At 38.1% G+C, this 12,610-nt stretch overlaps 1 protein-coding gene across 6 annotated transcripts in view; it reads left to right on the forward strand.

Annotated features, from left to right (window-relative positions):
* The window catches only part of MPDZ (multiple PDZ domain crumbs cell polarity complex component), a 166,650-nt gene that overhangs the window by 143,823 nt on the left and 10,217 nt on the right, over positions 1 to 12,610 (forward strand). For all 6 annotated transcript variants that reach the window (XM_049710912.1, XM_049710914.1, XM_033439782.2 and 3 more), the window contains 8 exons: positions 2,182 to 2,274; positions 2,364 to 2,438; positions 3,577 to 3,751; positions 6,204 to 6,349; positions 7,075 to 7,158; positions 7,348 to 7,541; positions 9,024 to 9,171; positions 11,718 to 11,804. In XM_049710912.1, the coding sequence (XP_049566869.1) occupies positions 2,182 to 2,274; positions 2,364 to 2,438; positions 3,577 to 3,751; positions 6,204 to 6,349; positions 7,075 to 7,158; positions 7,348 to 7,541; positions 9,024 to 9,171; positions 11,718 to 11,804 (1,002 nt within the window). The remainder of the gene's footprint in view (positions 1 to 2,181; positions 2,275 to 2,363; positions 2,439 to 3,576; positions 3,752 to 6,203; positions 6,350 to 7,074; positions 7,159 to 7,347; positions 7,542 to 9,023; positions 9,172 to 11,717; positions 11,805 to 12,610) is intronic.

The following is a 12,610-nucleotide window of genomic DNA, read 5'->3' on the forward strand; positions in this document are numbered from 1 at the left end:
TCTTCTTGGTTTGATTTCTTTTTTAAAAAATAACTACAAAAATGGATTGCTCTGGTCTTATCATATACGTTTAAGAAAAGTCATCGTGGGCAGTTTGTGTTGTGGATAGAGCGAAAAGAAGTTATTAAAGCTTTTTCTATGAAGAAGTCCATACACTTCCGTTCAAGAATCCCTCATTCTATTGCCATTTAAGAGAGAGTTGTTTGAGGCAGCAGTGGGAGAGGGGACTGGATATTCTAGTGGAAGTCTCTGAGTTTGTATAAAGGAGTACGACGAGAACGGATGTTAGGTAACCAACCGGCAAATGCCATCTGTACTTAGTAAAGTACTTTTCTGACTACAGTTAAGTGAATAGACAATAATAGAATCAAATCTCAGAATTGAGTACATACAGTCATGGTAGATATAGAGTATTACTTATTCAAACGAATATTTATTTGTGGTAGTAGGAAAGAGCATTGGTGTGGAGTGTCCCAAATAGAGGGTAGCTCAGTTTTTTACATTTGGCATCAGCATTGAGACTTGTCAGTCTCATAGCACGTTGACCTTCCTATTCAGTGTGCCTGATTCTTTGACCACTAGATCAGAGTTCGGGGTTTCAAAATGCTGGCAAGTTTAGGCACTTTATCTGAAGTCAACTTGATTATATCCTGTAGAGTTATAAGTAGAAGGAATGTGTGTGTGATAGCAACACTTTTGCATAGTGTATCAGGCTTTTAAGGCTTTTCTTACTACACATGATCCTCACAGCAAACTTGTAGTTGGCAAGAATTATTTTCCCTTTTTTTGGAGATAAGAAAATTGAGGTTAAGAGATAGGTTAGGTAACGTATCCAAATTTCTAGAGCTAGCCAGAAAGGAAATTACAGCTGAGCTCTGCCTTCCCTGAAAGCGTGTGATTTTCTCTGTATACACGTGAAAAGAGCAGTGGCAGATAGGATGCACAGTGACAGTCGGAAAGTCGTCAAGCATTAATCATCATTGCAAAGCCACAGTGTTGATAATCTTTAAAATGATGGTGAAGGCTTATCTCACTGTCGTGATCTTAAATATCTGGTGGCAACCTTTGCTCTCATGTATACATTTTAGAGAAACCATGGCAAGATTCCCTTTTCTCTCTTTGCTTTCCATCTCCCTAGGTGCAAACTCTAACGAGAAAGGTTGCTAGCTCTAACCAGAATGAAATGTGTAAAACCCTATGGTAATTTTGTTCACGTAAACGTTAAGAAAAGGTAAAACCCAATGTTATGGAACACTTGGTTTTCATTTTAAAAAAAGTGTGGAAAATATAGACAAAAGTAGGTGTAGCTCTTCTAGCTTTGGCAGGTTTTCAGTGCAGGTCTTTGGGTTCAGAGTTAAGAGAATTTTCACTCTGCACCACATCAGAACACGAGTATTTGAAGTAACCAGTCTGGGTATTCAGCCCCAGAAAGGACAGCACGTGAGCAGTCATGGCAGTCTGTCTGCTAAAGGAGGAAGGACAGCAGAAAGGGATGAAGGGGCCAGTGTTAGCGGTTATCTCTAAGCTGTAGGCCAGAAAGAGGAAGAAGGAGGATATTTTGGTGTTGAATCACTTGGTTAGCCAGTTACACAGAGCTAAATTCTCAGACGTTGTACAGTCATTAAATTGTTGAATATGTTTTAGTTCTCTAGATATTTTGTTAGAGTTACTAGAGATATGTTACTGGATATATATGCTAAAGATACTAGAGATAGTGGACATATGGGAGGAGTGAAAACATTTGACTATTTATTTGATGGAGGAGAATTTAATCCCATTAAAATAATTGAAAGTTTGCTTAAGAAGAGATTTCTAATAGTGGATTTTTTTATTTTTTATTTTTTTGTGGTACGCGGGCCTCTCACTGCTGTGGCCTCTCCCACTGTGGAGCACAGGCTCCGGACGCGCAGGCTCAGCGGCCATGGCTCACGGGCCCAGCCGCTCCGCGGCATGTGGGATCCTCCTGGACCGGGGCACAAATCCGTGTCCCCTGCACCGGCAGGCGGACTCTCAACCACTGCGCCACCAGGGAAGCCCTGTAATAGTGGATTTTAGAACAGTTTTCTTTTCTAGCCCTTGAGTAAGAAGACAGTGTTCAGAAGTTTCGGTCACATACCTTTCCATTTGGATAAATTTAACCTGTTTCATGTTTTCTGAGTGTTTCTGTTTTTGCTTCTCTAGGATCAGGGGGGTTTGGGCATTGCTATCAGTGAAGAAGATACACTCAGCGGGGTCATCATAAAGAGTCTAACAGAGCACGGGGCAGCAGCCAGGGTGAGCCTTCCCTCTTCTCACTCTCAGAAAGTGGTGGGGAGGGAATTCTTTCTGTAAATTCACTCAAAATCTTCCATATTTCCATCTAGGATGGACGGCTCAAAGTTGGAGATCAGATTTTGGCTGTAGATGATGAAGTTGTTGTTGGCTATCCTGTTGAAAAGGTACTTTTCCAAAAGAAAGCAGATGATACCATAAACTCATCCTTGAACATGGCTAAACGTGTGTGGGGAGGGGGGGTCAGTCAGTCATAGGGAATCAGAGCTGTGTAGCTATTTTAGACAGATATCTGCAAGGAAGAAAAGAGATTCTTTGGAACTTATTTAATTTCTACTTTCTGTTTTCCAATTAAGATGATGTTAAGGTATTTTTTGTTACCTGATAAATTCAGGATTCAGTCAGCATTTTTGATAAATATCATTTCAGTTTTTCCTTAGGAAAACTTGGAACTTCTAAACAAAGGTCAACTTAGTGTTAAAACTAAAGGAATATTTTTTAATGGATGTTTGCTCCTATAAAATATCCACTATGTATATTGCTTTATAAACAGGTTTTAAAACTCAACCATTAAATCTATAACTTTTATTGGGGTTAAACAGTTATTTGTGCCTGAGTTTCTTCCTCCTCAAAAGTGATGTTAATACCGTACTTACCAGGAGTCTCATTTGAGGCCTTTCATAAGTGCTAGGAAAAAAACCCTATTTTTCTTGAGATTGCAGTGTCAGTGTTCCATTTCTACATTGGCCAACAGGATGCTTAAACCATTTTTAAATTCAGTTTTAATAATTGTATGGGTTTGATCCTTTAACTCACATGTGTATGTTCTAACTTGCCATTTGGCTTTATTCTTCTGCTGCACAGTGTTCCTTATCTTGCTTTTAACCTAAGTGTTTCCATATTATTAAAAATGTTTGTGTAAACTGCTTCACATTCTCTGTAGAATCAGAAGTGGGTAAAGCACCCCATATGTCTTCAAAGGTTGTAAGAATCCAGAGAACTGGGCAGTATTAATTAGAAATGTAAAAAGTTGAAAGCCCGTTACTTATATAATGAAGAATATGGTCAGAACTAGACTTATAGCAGAAATTAACTGTGGCCTTAATCAGTATCAGGGAATTGGAGAAACTAGAAAGGAACTGCAACCATTCTTGCTTGACTACTCAAGTCCTGACAGGGAAAGAATTTGCCTCTGACTCTTCTCTCAACCATAGATGGTTCTAGTTTCCAGCTATAATAGTGGAAGTATAAGTCTACTAATTTGCCTGTAAATTTTATTTCCCCTCTAAACCAACACCCTGCCAGTTTATTAGCCTTTTGAAGACAGCGAGGACAACAGTGAAACTGACCATTCGTGCTGAGAATCCAGATTCCCAGGCTGTTGCTTCAGCAGCTGGTACAGCCATTGGAGAAAAAAAGAGCAGCCCCCAGTCTCTGATGGTCCCGCCGTCTGGCTCCCCGGAACCAGAGCCCATCCGAAGTAAGGGCTGGTCTCCTGCTAGTCCTGCGCGTATGACGCATTCAGACTCAGTATCGGGTCCCTATGTGGGAGCCACCTGCCTGTATGTAGCCCACTGCTTGAGAGGCCGTAGTCAGGGAGCCTGTTGGTGAAAGGGTGGTACAAAGCGAAGGGCTCCTGAAGCAAGAGCACTGGACTGTGAGGCAGGGGATCTGCCTGCTGTACATTAACCATCCATAGAGCCTTGGGAAAGCCATGCAGCCACTCTGAGCCTCAGCTTGCTCATCTCTAAGACAAGGGAGTGGTACTCTTTGCTCTCCAAGGATCTTTTGCTAAGGATATCTGTGATTCCAGGTATCTTACTAATACATTAGATACACCATTTTGTACATTCCTTTTTTTATACTACTGAACAAGTAATTTAACTTCCCAAAGCCTCAGTATTCTCATTTTAAAATGGATACAGTGATACCACTTCACTGGTGTGAAGTCAACATTGCCTGGCACTACATCAGACTCTTAAAAATGCACATATATGTAGTTGATATGAGTTATCCTTTGAGTGTAAATAGTAGATACTGTCAAAGTAGATGAAACAGTTGTATGTAGAGCACGGAATGAAACTTTTGCGTATCGTTAAAATGCCAGTCTAGTATATTGAGGCAAATTATTCCTTTGAGTTACTTTTTTGAGAAAAATTACACTGGCGTTTAATAAAAGAATAAATTTCAAGCTTTGCAGCATTGAAAATAAAAGTACTTAAAAACATTGCTTTTGGGGCTTCCCTGGTGGCGCAGTGGTTGAGAGTCCGCCTGCCGATGCAGGGGACACGGGTTCGTGCCCCGGTCTGGGAAGATCCCACATGCCGCGGAGCGGCTAGGCCCGTGAGCCATGGCCACTGAGCCTGCGCGCTCCGGAGCCTGTGCTCCGCAACGGGAGAGGCCACAACAGTGAGAGGCCCACGTGCCGCGAAAAAGAAAAAAAACAAAAAACAAAAAAAACATTGCTTTTTTTCTGCAACTGGGGGAAAAAAATCTCTTTTGGCCTCCAGACTGAAACATTCAGTTCTTTTGAACAGGTTTTTAAGGAAACAGCAGTTTAAAACATTTGTAATATAGTTGGTTGAAAAGTCTTTTTTTTATTGAAGTATAGTTGATTTACAATATTGTGTTAATTTCTGCTGACTCAGCTATATATATATATATATATATATATATATATATATATATATATATATATATAAACACACACACACACACACACACACACATATACATATATATTCTTTTTTATATTCGTTTCCATTATGGTTTGTCCCAGTACATTGAATGTAGTTCCCTGTGCTATACAGTTGGACCTTGTTGTCTAAAAAGTCTTAAAGTAATAAATATCTGATGAAAGCAATCCTTTATTTAGAAATACTAATTCACTAAAATGTTAAAAAAATATATGGAATTTTTTTCATTTTTCATTTTTAAGTAATCCCTAAATAGCATTGTCTTTAAAAATATAAAATGCTAAATGGAAACATAACATAAAAGAAAGTATGTTACACCTGTTCTTACCATTCAGGAGCAAGAAAATAGTCTGCCTCTGATTCCTAGAAAGAGAACACTTTTTCTAAAGCTAATCTATCAAGTATCCCAGCTTTCCCAAAATATGACATTTGCTCTATGCTTTTTGGTATATCACAAAACATATGATGTGAAGACTCTCATAAAACAAAGTGTAAAATTATATTCTCCTTATTTTTTCATAATCTAATCTTATTTATTTAATTCTGAGCATTTATGCACCAGCATTTAATATCCGAGTTCATAAAACATAGAGACACAAGGAAAGAAACTGCAAGTGGGTCTCACTTGATGTCTTATAAACTCAGATATTAAATCCAGCTGCTTGTATGCTCAGATTTGATTACATAAGTAGAGATGCTGTAAGATAAGATGAAAAGGGAAACCAAATCAAAAATCTAAAAAGCCCTGAATGGCAGGCACCATGACCAGAGTTACTGATGTCCTTTGTGTTTTGTCATCTTCCCTGAATGTGAGTTAGGTCTCCACCACATATCTCAGTTCTGAGTTTTACAAATCATAATTTCATAAGAAGTTTGTTTGGGTCCCATGAAACGTAGAATATCAAAGTGGAACTAGAGGTTCAGTTCAACTCTCTGTTCTCATTCCTTTTACCCATTACCTCCAGTAATTTAAAAAAATACAGAATACTGCATAAAATAATATAACAGGTAATTTTGTACCCACCACCCTAAATTAACAATGACGATTTAATCATTTGTTGGATAGTTTTAAATATAACTAAAAGAGTAAGGTGGAATTATATAGTCTTCTTTGTCCCCAACTTGGGCCCATGTTTCTGCTCCATCCCCCAAAGGCACCCAGTGTGGTAAGTTTGATGTATATGCCTTCTAATCAATTTTTGTTTGTATTTCATTTCACTTTTAACTTATTTTTAGGTACAAGCAGGTCATCAACACCAGCAATCTTTGCTTCTGATCCTGCAACCTGCCCCATCATCCCAGGCTGTGAAACAACAATTGAGATTTCCAAAGGGCGGACAGGGCTGGGCCTGAGCATCGTTGGGGGGTCTGACACACTGCTGGTGAGGAGACAGCCAGAGATGCTCCACATACACAGGCAGCCTCTTCAGTGAGCCCTGAGAGATCATTGTCAGGGAGATTTCCATCAGTTTTGTGAAAGGAAATACAGAGGCTTAGAAAAATGTATCATTCACTGTTATTTTAATTTATAGGGCAGATACTCAGCTGCCTACTGGGATTTTTATTTTGAGTAAGCCAACACCAACTTAATAATATTTCTTTATACTTGTGACTGTGACCTTTAGATTCAAAATATTTCTGTTAGTTTATTAGTTCTTGCCATATTTTAATTTTCTTTTTACTGACTGGATACTCTTGGGTTAGACCCATATTGAGAGAAATCTGAAAATTTGGATAATTTATAGATAAAAATTTCTAAACGTCAGAAATGCTTTTAAAATCCATTCATTCCTTTTGTGGATAGGAAAGATGATGAGGCGATGTATATCTATTATATATGCGTGTGTGGGTGATTTATATATTTTATAATTTTTTTCTTTAAACTTCCCTATCATGTGAAAGAAATGTAAGCTTCTTTGAGCCTTTTAGCAAAACTTGTCTTTTTATGCTTTTCTTTCAATTTTGATATGTGACTCACATACGGATGCAGTGAGTGTATAACCCTTATCACTGTCTCTAAAAGTGAAGTGTGCTTTGACTCCATTTCTGCTCACCCTCCCTAGGGAGAATGGTATAAAGCATGGCTGTGTTTTGTTTGTGCCCTTAGGGTGCCATTATTATCCATGAAGTTTACGAAGAAGGAGCAGCATGTAAAGATGGAAGACTCTGGGCTGGAGATCAGATTTTAGAGGTACAGAATGCTGTGCATTTGAACTTTACAACTAACAAAGAAAAGGCTACTCTGGGGAGGATGGTCTTTGCTTATTTCTTTTTCCCTCCCTCCTTCCCTTCCTCTCCCCACTCCCTCCCTTCTCCCTATCTTTTTTCCTTTTATTCAACTCACCTGGTTCCTCACCCTCTGTGTCCCATTTCTGTACAGGTGAATGGAATTGACTTGAGAAAGGCCACACATGATGAAGCAATAAATGTGCTGAGACAAACACCACAAAGGGTGCGCCTGACGCTCTACAGAGATGAGGCCCCGTACAAAGAGGAGGATGTGTACGACACCCTCACCATCGAGCTGCAGAAGAAGCCGGGCAAAGGCTTGGGGTTGAGTATTGTTGGTAAAAGGTATGACTGATCAGGGCAAATGCAATGACCTCTTGGAAATGATTGAATTTAAATTCCTTGGAAGAGTACTAGCAGCAGTAGAATCTTTCCCAACTGCTAGTGTTCTGTAGGTAGCTATTTCAGCCCATGCAGTAGTGGAACATGAGAAGACATTGGTGTTGAAATTTTTTAGTCAGTATTTTGGGGGATTTTGAAAGTACTAGACAGAAAGCCATTTGGTACTTTTGAGGACCTGCTGGGTGCCAGGAGATACATTAGGTTCTGGGGAACGGAGTTAAATAAGACATGGATCCTGGATCCATGGATCCAAAAACTCAGTTTGGTAAATGAGTATTAAATACATTCTTGCAACAAAGGAATCTGTTGATGAGAGACAGAAACGCATTGTGGGGGATCCGTGGAAGCACAGGAGAAAGGGACCGACTGCATGACCTTATTTAAGGGAAGTAGATTAGGAAAACCCCTTTATAAAGAGGTGCCAGAGATGAAGCCAAAAATGAGAGGTGAGAGTTGGTCTGACAAAAGTGGGCGAGGATATTCTAGGGAGAAGGATCAGTGTGAACAAGAGCACACCATCAGAAGGGAATAGAAAGTGTAAATTAAGAGGCCAGGGTAGTAGGTTGGTGAATATACATAAAGTAAGTACCTCATTTATTTAAATATGTATGTATAGTTAATATTAAAAAGTATATAATCCAGTAAGTTCCAACACTTTTATTCTTAAGATGGGAAAGCAGAGTATCAGATGGTGAAAGGGCTTGTTTGAGGTCATGACCTTAGCAAGAACAAGTGATACAATTCAACTTTTACTAAATGTTTCTACTAAGAGTTATCTTTGCATCTCAACAAGAAGTCCTTGAGTTATTTATAATACTTTTATGAAAGGAAGATTGAAATAAGTTGAATATTTGTTCATTTTGCATAAACCTATCTTGTATGAAAGTTAGACCTGTAATGATTTAAAAGAAGAGACATCACAGCAACGGTGCTTAATTTTGAGGAACAAATGGTTTTAGTTTGAGATACATATCCGTTATTTATTTTCAGTAACGTTAATGACCCTGGTGATAATAGCAACATATTTATATAGGCACAGGTCAATATCCATTCAAGGCTTCGTTATGGTGTAGAAAGAACAATAGATTTAGCTCCCAGTGACTGACTCTCAAGTCCTGTTTTTGCCATTTAGTAACTGTGACTCATAGAATGAGTATAATAGCCACTTCTACTCACAGTGTAGAACTGTTGAATAAATATGCTTATGAAAGATATGTTCAATCTATGAAATATTGTAAAGACATAAGATACTGTTTATTACAAAAAATAATTCTTATAGTTGCACCAGCGTTGCTTAAAACTTTCAAAGTCATAAAAATAGAAGTACAATTTCCAGTTGTAAAATGTTAGCCTTTCATTAAATAAGCATTGCATTACAGCTGGGAAAAAATAATAATGTTGACATTCAAAATTTTACGTTTGCAGAAATGATACTGGAGTATTTGTGTCCGACATTGTGAAAGGAGGAATCGCAGATGCTGACGGAAGACTGATGCAGGGAGACCAGATACTAATGGTGAATGGAGAAGACGTCCGTCACGCCACCCAGGAAGCCGTGGCAGCTCTGCTGAAGGTAGAAATCCAGTGTCACAAATGCTCATGTGTAATAGTGTAAGAGAAGGAGGGGCGGCCACATTCAAACACGTATTTATTTAATATGTTCTCTCAAATAAGATGTTTATACATTAGACACCATATTTCAGTAATATATCTCTAAATAACAAACTTACAATCAGCTGTTTATTATATTATTATATATTTATTTAGCAGTAGTAAGAATTATGAACTGAGTATCTGTGTTCTTAGTAAATCTTTTATCACAAAGTGATTACTGTGTGGCTCTTTTCTTGAAAGAAAAACACATTTTCAGTCCACAAAGGAGAAAAAAAGTCTTAACCTCAGTTCTCCCCTGCCCCCCCATATTTATATTTGGATTTATTCTTATGACCCCTAGCCTAAGGGAAGAATCTCCTCCCTGGCACGGGTGTTCTTTGAAAAGGGACTCAGCAGAAAGGCGGAAGATCATAGGAGGCAAGAAGGGCACCTCTGGAAGTTGTGCTTTCTGGACTGCCCTGTCCCAGCCTCTTCCTTAACCCCTTACTGGGCGCTAAATTGGAAATCTTTATATTTCCCCAGAGATGAAGAATGTGGAAGAAATATTTTATTCTTTTTGCATGACAGAAGAGAATGTTTGGTTCACATCTTATTCTGATTCAAAACTATTGAACTATTTAAAGTTTGACATGTAAAATCATAGTTGGATGGGTCATCCTTATGAAATGAAGACAATGCAATGCAGATTTACCGGGCAGTACCTTCAACAGTTATTATTGTTGTTATTTCAGTAATTATAATGCCTCCATCCCAAGGTACCATTGCTAGTCTTAAGTACATTTTACATTGTGAAATCTCTTTCCTCCATGGAGTAAACTCTCCATGAAGAATCATTTTCTGATTGGAAAGATCCAGTCTCATTTTAAAAATGTAAAATATAGAATAGTCACTTAAAAATACAACTTGTGGAAGTTTAGACATATTTCCTATCAGGGAATATTCCAGTTTCCAGAGGGGATTTGTGTTCCTACAAGTAAATAAAGCAGTGTTTATCTCATTGTTTTCCTTTAGCTAACATGTGTTTTTAGGACCTGAAGTGTAGTTCAGTGCTGATTAAAAATCGATCGCCATCAGTATCCATGTCATGTGGCACATGTTCAGTAACATGAGCACATAACTTCATGACAGTGTCTGACAGCGGGAGAAATGTCAGAGATCTCAGATGCTAGTGGGAGCCTCTTCAGTGGCTAAGCTTAGCTTCATGGAGTGATTTTCCAGTGAGCATCTTGTTATAAACCTCTGTGGTTTGCATAGGATCTGGTATATACATATACATTTAGTTATTAATAAAGCACACGTAAAGTCTATCATTTCTTCTTAGAGTTATCAATTTTCAAAAAATAATTAGAATTCTTTAAGGAGAAGTAGCTTCCTTTAGGAGATAAATTAACAATGATAGTTTACTCTGGAAGATAGATACCTCTCAAAGATAGGGAAGGAGACATCCATAAAATAACCTAAATAATTTTAGAACCAGTTAAATCACCATTTAAAAACCCAGTTTGGCAGTATATAATGAGAGCCTTAAATATTTATATAGCTTTGCTATTTGTACCTCCAGCTGTTGCTTGTTGTTGTTTTGACTTGTTATTTCTTCATTTAAACATCTTGCAGAATCCTCAATACACAAAAAACTTCACGTACGTAAGGTTCATTGCAGTGTTGTTTGTAATAATAGAAAACTGGAAGCAACACAATTGACGATACTGCTTTGTGCTCAACACTTTGATAAGAATTGTGCATGGATTATTTTATCACAACAAGCTATAATGGTCTCTGTTTTTAAAATGCAGAGTAAAAAGACTTATCAGGGTAAACATCTGCTAAGTTCACACAGCTAGTAAATCACATAGTCTGGATTTAAACCAGTGTATCTGACTCCAGAAGCCTGAGTTCTCAAACACCTCATTGTGCTACTTTCACATTAGACTGTATAGCATTTCTTGCATGCCTATGATTTATTCGTAAAGGACCACAGGGAAATTGTCTTCAATTCTCGTTTTGTGTTTACAGCAATATGGCTTGTTTAAGTATTGTATATTATATCTATTCAGGTACAGTGAGGCAGTAGGGAGCTTACCCAGTTATCTGAGTACCTCTGCTATTGAGGGCAAAACGAATTGTTGCGGTAGTGGTTATTTTATTGTTTTGTTTTTTAAGATCTGAGTTACTTAGTTCTTTTGGCCTATCTAAATTAGTGTATTTCGTGAGATAATTGCTTGATTCTCCATTTCTCTTTGCCTTGACAGACATGCTCTCCATGTAAATCATGAGGCAGTAAGACAGACACTGGGTGTTGCTGCTGCTGCTTGTTGTTATAATTTTTTTTTACTAGTTTTAATGTTTTAGAAAAGCCTTTTTCCACAAAGGATTGGAGGTATCCTTGCCGTGGAAATCCCAAAAGGAAAATGCCTTTCAAAAACCCAGTTTTGAAGAGTAAAATGTAATTCTAAAGCTGACTGTAGCATTTTATTTAAACATTTCATCGAACAACTTCCCCCCCAGTGTTCCCTAGGCACAGTAACCTTGGAAGTCGGAAGAGTCAAAGCTGGCCCATTCCATTCGGAGAGGAGACCTTCTCAAAGCAGCCAGGTGGGTAGCTGTGGAATTCATCAGGGCAATGCAGTCCATAGGCCAAAAGGAACTCAAAGACGGCCCTGACCATGAGTCTGTCCAGGGTCATGTACACACCTGGCAGCTTGGCAGAGTGGCTGAGGTGCAGAGTTTGTGATAGGGAAGAACGAGAGATGGGAGTGAACAGGCAAGCAAGGTGGATGGAGCTCTTGAGTAGTTTGTGAGTCATTCTAAGGAACTTAATTCCAACCATTCTTCTTTTCTGACATGATTCTTTTTCCATAATCTCAAAAGTAAACCTATTAATATATACATATAAAGTCTACAAAGACATATGTTTAAAGTATTTTTATAACAAACATTTATCAATCAGTATTGAACTGAAAAAATCCCATGTAGGTGAACTGTAGAAGCTCGCCACCACGTATAAAATATGGTGTGAGATAGCTGGAGTCTCTTGGTAAGCCCCTCTCTTGTCTTGCCTTCTGATGACAGAAGCCCATTTTTATCATTTATTATTATTTATTATTTATTATTATTTATTATTATTTTATTTTACCTGTCCTTAAGGACCTCTTAGTCACCCTTGAATGATTACCATTCGTTTCCTGTCGACTGGCCTTAATTCTGCAGTTGTTGAAGTCCCCATCTATGTACAGCATTTGTTTAAATTTAGAGAAGATTAGCTTGGGTGAGATTATGAAAATCCACTAAAGTTTTAGGAAGGTTGGAATCAATTGCATCCGTTCTTTTGCCTTTAATTTATTTATGTCATTGGACAAATTCTTCCTAAAAAAGAAAAAAAAAAGAGAAAACTCAGTGGA

This window comes from Orcinus orca, chromosome 6, assembly GCF_937001465.1.
Source record: "Orcinus orca chromosome 6, mOrcOrc1.1, whole genome shotgun sequence".
Classification (NCBI taxonomy): Eukaryota; Metazoa; Chordata; class Mammalia; order Artiodactyla; family Delphinidae; genus Orcinus; species Orcinus orca.